The 7,824-nt window shown below is 38.3% G+C and overlaps 1 protein-coding gene across 2 annotated transcripts; it reads right to left on the reverse strand.

Annotated features, from left to right (window-relative positions):
• Positions 1-1,032: 1,032 nt before the first annotated feature.
• Positions 1,033-7,604, reverse strand: il22ra2 (interleukin 22 receptor, alpha 2). Of its 2 annotated transcripts, none has more exons than XM_036573470.1 (6): positions 7,479-7,604; positions 7,219-7,351; positions 5,226-5,404; positions 3,754-3,923; positions 1,493-1,668; positions 1,033-1,090 (listed from the first exon to the last, which is right to left on the reverse strand). In XM_036573470.1, exons 1-5 carry the CDS (start codon positions 7,537-7,539, stop codon positions 1,519-1,521), a joined length of 693 nt encoding a protein of 230 aa, XP_036429363.1. In that variant the 5' UTR covers positions 7,540-7,604; the 3' UTR covers positions 1,033-1,090; positions 1,493-1,518. The 2 variants fall into 2 exon arrangements, with proteins under 2 accessions (XP_036429363.1, XP_036429362.1); XM_036573469.1 differs by lacking the exon at positions 1,033-1,090 and adding an exon at positions 1,202-1,387.
• Positions 7,605-7,824: the final 220 nt, after the last annotated feature.

Below are 7,824 nucleotides of genomic sequence, written 5' to 3' on the forward strand. Positions count from 1 at the left end.
GTTATTAATCTCAATGTTACTGAGCTCTGCTAAAGCCTGAGTAGACTGATAATGTGATGATCAGTTATTAATCTCAGTGTTACTGAGCTCTGCTAAAGCCTGAGTAGACTGATAATGTGATGATCAGTTATTAATCTCAATGTTACTGAGCTCTGCTAAAGCCTGAGTAGACTGATAAATCAATGTGATGAGTCAGTTATTAATCTCAGTGTTACTGAGCTCTGCTAAAGCCTGAGTAGACTGATAAATCAATGTGATGATCAGTTATTAATCTTAGTGTTACTGAGCTCTGCTAAAGCCTGAGTAGACTGATAAATCAATGTGATGATCAGTTATTAATCTCAGTGTTACTGAGCTCTGCTAAAGCCTGAGTAGACTGATAAATCAATGTGATGATCAGTTATTAATCTCAGTGTTACTGAGCTCTGCTAAAGCCTGAGTAGACTGATAAATCAATGTGATGATCAGTTATTAATCTCAGTGTTACTGAGCTCTGCTAAAGCCTGAGTAGACTGATAAATCAATGTGATGATCAGTTATTAATCTCAGTGTTACTGAGCTCTGCTAAAGCCTGAGTAGACTGATAAATCAATGTGATGATCAGTTATTAATCTCAGTGTTACTGAGCTCTGCTAAAGCCTGAGTAGACTGATAAATCAATGTGATGATCAGTTATCAGCCTCAGTGTTACTGAATGATCAAACTAATCATCTACATGTTTGCAACTGATAAATCTATTATTAGTGTTGTATTGAACATCTGCTCAGGGGATTGTGGGAGCATTAGTGGACTAAAGCAGGCAGTGAGAGAGGAAAAAGTAAGGAATTTTTTATCCTACTACCAGCTTGAATGACAATGTAATTTTTTTACAAAACAGGAGAAAATGATATTCGAGACATTTATTTTTTCATATGAATCAATCCACTTATATTAAAGCTTTATACATTTCTGGCAAAGTTCATGCTATAGATAAATAATCATGTTGCAATATAATGTTAACTATTGTAAAACATTTTTTTCATTGTTCATTGAATTTTGATGTTTGTGAGGCATTTCCTGTTTAACCAGGGAATCCAGAAGCAGTCTGTTCCTGCAGGAAGAAAAGAGTAGAGGAGAAGAGAGAAAACTGGAAATTGTCAGATAAGTGCTCTAAAAATACCATATAGGCCTGCTCTGTATCCAATGGTAAGGGATGTGAAAGACTAATTTTAGCCCCGAAGCATGGAAGATCACAGCTCTAATTTTAGCCTAAGGTGATGGGCCCCTAATGTGAGCCAATCTCAAGGGACCAATCCTTGAGTATCTGATGACGACTAAGAGTCTGTTTTTCATCTTTTTCATGTAGTCTGAAAGATCTCACCCCCACTCTCCTGCAGCACCCTGGGGACTGTGTAGAGAAAACAATGGTAGGACTGGGTGATTGACACCACTGGCCATCTCGAGTGTTCTTACCACTATATAAAGACAATGCAGCAGGTTATATAAGGCTTACCTCTGGGAGACACTGGACCCTGATATTCACGGAGTGGTGACGCAGGTACTTTGACCCCTCGCGCTTGTACGGCCTGAGCGGGGTGTGATGGTAACAGCTTGAAGGCAGTAGGTCGTTTGAGGGTTTAAGGCCTGAATCACAACCTTTTTGGAGCAACCAATGGTTTCATAGGTCTCCTGCCAGGCAAAGGTGAGAGATGTGAGAAGTAGTCCACGGGAAGTATAATATTTACGACACATGATAAGAAGCATCACCTTAAGGGATCATCTTCAATAGAGCCATGGAAACAGCCTGAATGAAAAATGACTGCTATAACCTACACTAACTGGTGCAAGTTGTCCACTGCCCTTTTTGAAATTATGCAAGGATAGTTGGGTCTCTAATAGCTGTGTAGTTACACATTAACAATGTGTGCAATAACAATGTAACTACTGGTGATGTATTTACTTTTGAAAATGAATTACAGTAGTACAGCTTATCTAAATGCAAGTTTGCCATTTACTTCCATTTTTACTCATACAATTATACATGTATACCTTGATAGTTACAACAGCATGTTTTCTCTTATATAATTACACATTTATAATGAGTGAGTGTAATTACAATTGTATAAATTGCTGCTTTTCCAACAAGACTTTTTCTGATTTTAACAGTTGTGTGTATTTAACTACATTATGAGAGAACCTGCACTGCATCTGCACAGGGAATGCCAACTTTCCCAACATTTAGCAAGCTGTAGTATTATGCTAGTGTTGTGACATGGTAAACAAAGTTCTGGCTTTAAACCATTCTGTGATGTGCAAATGCCTCAAATAAGTGTGCATAAAAGTTCTTTTATAATGTAGGTTATTACACACCAACTGTAATAATCAGAGAAGTCTTGTTGGAAAAACATCAGTTATTAACCTATTATATACACATAATTACATAAGAGAAATATGCTGTTACAACTATATACACTTGTGTAATTGTTTGCATTGTTAATGTGTAACTACACATTTATTAGGACCAGTAGGACCAATGGTTGTTGAATAAAGTACAAGGCTGAGTATATATATATATATAAATATATATATATATATATATATATATATATATATATATATATATATATATATAACCCCAAAATAGATTGTGTTATACTCAGTGACAACAGAAGAAGGATGTACTAACCAACTCTGGAATTGGTTAGTATGGTTTAATATGGTTTTCTACACTCTTTTACTGTACCATGATCATTTGTTGCAGCAGTTAATAGTCCTTCCTTTTTCTTCTTAATTATTATAACATCATTATTGAGGTATTTTGCTGAGATATTGATAGCAATATGCAGACAAAGAATTTCAGTGATAATGGAAAAAGAATGTCATTGTAATAAGCAACAAAAGTGATTCTCTTTACAGTATTATGATATTATTTCTGTTATTATTTGCTTTTTTGTTTTAATATTGATACATAAAGCACATATGTAAACCTAAACTTCCTGATGTTGGTCCCCCTCAGACCAAACTGACCCCTGCCCTCACTCTATTTTAACATGTAGAATATAGATACACTTTGAAGTTTTTCAATTATTGACTGTAGCCCATCTGCTGCTTCAAAGTTTGCAAGCCCCCTTTTTCCCCACCATCAATGGGAAGGGACCACCACAGGATCACTGCTGACCAGATGTTGTTTGTTTGGTGAGCCATTCTCAGCACAGCAGTGATAATTGGCAGGGGGTGCTGCACTGGTACAGGTGTGTCAGGCACAGCAGGCTTGCTGGGGTGTTTAACACTGTGTGTACTTACTTTCTACTCGATTAGATACACCTACCTTGTTGGTCCACCTTTAAGGCGTACAGTTTGTGACTATAGCTCATCTTTTTTCACCAATTTGTCAGTCATCTAGCCCTTCATCAGTGGTCATTTTCTGACCACAGAATGCTGTTGCCACTTGTAACAGCACCACACATGTTACTTTGCCTCTGCCATACTGAATTCACTGCTGTGCTGAGAATAATCAGTCACCCACATAATATCTGCTCTGCGGTGGTCCTGTGGTGGTCCCTTTCCATTGATGGATGGGATACAGGGAGGCTAATATATTGTACGGCAGCAAATGGGCTTTATTCAGTAATTGTAAAGTACATCCATATTCAATGGCCAATAGATGTAAATGTACTTAATCAACTGGATAAACTGGATGCAACGAATCATTCAGATAACATGTATGAACTGGTGAAGCAATGTCCAGACACTGCAAAAAGGTTCTTACTGTACCTTGTCCACTCCGTCATGTATGAGGTATAGCCTGAATATCAGCTTTTGAAGTTTTGCGACTGAGATTCTGGTATTCCTCTCTCCTTGAAGAGGGGACCGCGGGGGTCTGATGTGTACCACAATCCCTTGTTCCGTCACATTCAGCTTAATTTTTGGTGGACTGAAGATGGCTGTAATACAGAAGAAACTGTTTCAGTTCACATAATGTGTGTCACACTTTTTTAAAAAAAAAAACATAGGTTTCAAATTGGCACACCATTATTAATTTGTGGTGAAGTTTCCCGTGGTGCCCTGGCAAGAATAACAACACTTTTTTGTTTTTTTTTAATGCTTAACAAGGTGGGAGAACACTTGCAATACATCTCCTGTTCCTTTATATTCTTGGGTCTTCACTTGTTGACTGCCCTCTTCAATACACACCACAGATTTTCATTAGCATGGATTAACCAAAATAGCTGCCAACTCAAATAAGACAGACGGTTGTGGACCTGCACAGATTAGGAATCGGTTATTAAAAAGTTGGGTTCAAATCTGGGGGCCAATGAGGGGGCCATTGCAAAACTTTTTTTTCCTGCAGTTATTTCTGTGTGGATTTTAATGTGGGTTTGGGGTCATTATCTTGTTGAAACGTCCACACACGGCCAAGTTTCAGCCTTCTGGGAGAGGCCGACAGATGGACTAAAATCTCCTGGTGTTAAGTGGATTTCATTACATCATTGATTTTTACAAGTGTCCCTGGACTCCAAAGCAGCCTGTGAAAAACTTTGATGTTTGTGATGACGAACTAAGAGGGTTCCTCTTAGCCTCTCTTACCATCTTCCTTACTGTACACTGTGGCAGTATACTCATGCATCCTCTTCCTAGCAAATCTTCAACTTTTCTGTGCTTTTCAAACTTTTATTATCACCCTGATTGTGCTTAATGGTCGTTTCAAGTGGCTGTTTGGTTTTACCCACACAGATGGATGACAAAGGAAAAATGTGTAACCTCATATTTATGCCCCAGGGAGACATGAAATGGTCATAGACTACAATGGAGTTGCCAGAGTCACGGAGTAATAAAAAGAAAGTTTTTTTTTCCTCAAAGATGTAGATTCCTTTGGTTTCAGTAAGAATATTCTTTCAGGGTGCCAATAATTTTGCCACAAAAATTTATGCACACACACACCACCCAAATAATACCTCCTCTGTAGGAGTCCTGACCACTGAAGAACAGCGTAAAATGAGGCTAACAAAGTATGCAGAGAAACGGATGGACTACAGTCTGTAATTGTAGAACTACAAAGTTCTCCTATAAGGTAAGTGGAGCTGATAAAAAGGACAATGAGTGTAGACACAAGGAGTGGTTTTAATATTATGGCTGATCAGTGTATGTCTATGTATGTTTGATAATTAGAAGAAAATATCTTACAATAACTCTGTGCTAAAACATTTTACGAAGTAACGGACAAAAATAGTAACTTTGCCTCTTACTGTCCCATTGCGGGTGAAATCTGGAGCTGATGACCCATGGTGACAGACCTTCTGAGGATGCAGACTGGACCCTGGCGTAGTACCACTCTCTGGGGTCTGATGTCTCCTGGCTCAGGTCACACTGAAGCTCTCGGATGGCCTGACAGAGCTCAGCTACGCTCCACTGCTTATCTCCATAGCTGAAACCAAGACAAGCAAGTCACCATAGAAACTCTCCATAGGGGAGATAACCAAAGCTGCTTAGCATTGACTCAATCCTGTGTGCCATTTTACCAGTTTAAATGCATTCGTTCAGTTGTTAAGTTTGTGTTTAGGCATATCAGATGCTACTGCAAAGATTACAGCTACAAGACCTACTCAGTGTGATCAGGTGAAATCATCACAGTGATGTATATACAATGTATACATGTACATGCAACATACATACATGTATGTACAATACAATACAATATAATATTCAACTTATCGTACAGAGCCCTGCTGGTGACATCCTGTATTGATAAAAATAACGCATGGCCATGACTTAGTAAGGTGTGGGAACAAGATAATTAAGTAGTGGCCACGCAATAGGATCTTGTTCCCACGTGTTAATAAGGTGTGGCCATGCATTATTTTTATTTGTATGGGATGATCACCAGCAGGCCTCCGTATTATTGAAATTTATAAAATGATAGTTCCGGTCCTAAAATCTGATTGGTTGAGCCGTTGTAAAATCCACGATATACCACACCTATGACCACCTCACAACAACTGAACTATGTATTACTGCGCTACGGCACAAAAACCTTGTGCTGTTAATGGAATAATCTTAGAATCTCATACTGCTCACATGGACCTCTGAGAATATTGATGAAGTAAGAAGCCATTTTTTCTTTAAACTGAGGGGCTGGTGACTTGTGTTCTTAACTAGAACTAGGCTAGTCAGCTAGCTAACAGGCTAAAAGATAGCCAACAGCCTAAACACCTCCATCAGTAATATCACAGGCTTGAATTAAAGCACTTACAGTATGACCAACTGTAAAACAGCAGTATAAAAGTCTAAAAAATGTCACTCGAATGGATTATGCGCTTCAAATGTTGTTTCAGTCAGAAGTTGCGTCAAACCCACCCTGTATCCCAAATGGCTCCATACTGCCTAAATAGTGTGCTAACTATGAAATTTTAGAAATTCTAGCCTCTACAGCCAAATAATGCAGCATTTATCGAGTATGGATGTGGCTGAATCCCAAATGAGTATTTCTTAGTTGTATTTTGCACCATTGGGGTGCAGCATCCAGTATTTAAATTCCTATGTAGTGCACTTTGTAGGGAGCAGGAAGCCATTTGAGATTCAGCCCCAGTGTGGGAAGAGGGGCGACACTGGATTTGTGCTAAATAAGACTCTGTGGTAATTTGGTGACAAAAAATTATATTATAAAGCGAAGATTTATTGCATTAAACAGTGCTGTGTTATCATATGTTCATTCTTATATGACAAAATTAAAAAAAATATATATAAGAAATGACTGCAATATACAGCAATGAACATTCTCCTCATTCAGCAGTCCATGGTTGCTTGGCAACAGTGCTTTAGTATTGTACAGCACTTATTGAAATATATTGTATTGTGCTATGTTTAATTCTGTTTCTTTTTCTTTAGGCATCAACATAGGCTTTGGTTTCTAGCAATATCTGAGCTCAGGAGTAGCTTTCTCTCTAACCTATTTGTAACTAGCAAAGATACTTTCTCTGAGTGGACAACAAAGCACTTTTGTAAGTCGCTCTGGATAAGTGTGTCTGCTAAATGCTGTAAATGTAAATTATACCTTTTTTCTTGTACTTCATTTGAAAAAGCCAATTGCCTTTTACATTTCATGACATATGGGCCAAAAGAGATGTTCCAAAACTGACTTGAAAATAAATCTTGTTACTAAGTTCAGAAAGTTCAAACTCCTATAAAGTTCAATAAAGTTAACAATGTGTGTGAAGTTCATCATGAAACTTATAAACTTACATTTTATACTGTACAAAGTACTGCAAGTCCTCTGGTGCCCTGGGATGGTGTTTCCAGTGCAGGACGTTTCTGAAGTCCACTGAATGGAATTCCACCTCGAGGGGCGCCGTGTCATCCTGCAGAGGTACAGTGCCTTAAAGACACAGAGTGGTGAAATAGTAGTTATATTCTCAGAAAGCAGCATACCTGATCATGACTCACCAGACCCAAGCTAGAGCTGAAGAAGACAGAAAAGTAGCAGAACTTAGACAGTAACTTACAGTCAACACAGCAGAGGAGCATTATATTACAGAAGAGCAGCAGTGTGGTCAGGACAGACATGTTCTCTGCTGAAATGTTAAGGGCTGCTTCACCTCTTCTAGGCTTCAGTAATTCCTCTTCCACCTCTCCACCCCCTCTCAGCTCATTAGTTTCCTAATATGGGCTGAGGAAGTACATATATATGTCTGACCTTCTTTCATTTATTTCATTTCCAGACAGAACACTCATTAAATGCAGGTTAGATGTAACTTAATCTATTAGCACAAGGAAGGAAAAAGTCAAAGGAAAAAAACACTTCAATAGTTTTTTTTTTTCAACAATATAGAGAAAAAGGCACTCCTAACA

This window comes from Colossoma macropomum, unplaced genomic scaffold (genome assembly GCF_904425465.1).
Source record: "Colossoma macropomum unplaced genomic scaffold, Colossoma_macropomum, whole genome shotgun sequence".
Taxonomy (NCBI): domain Eukaryota; kingdom Metazoa; phylum Chordata; class Actinopteri; order Characiformes; family Serrasalmidae; genus Colossoma; species Colossoma macropomum.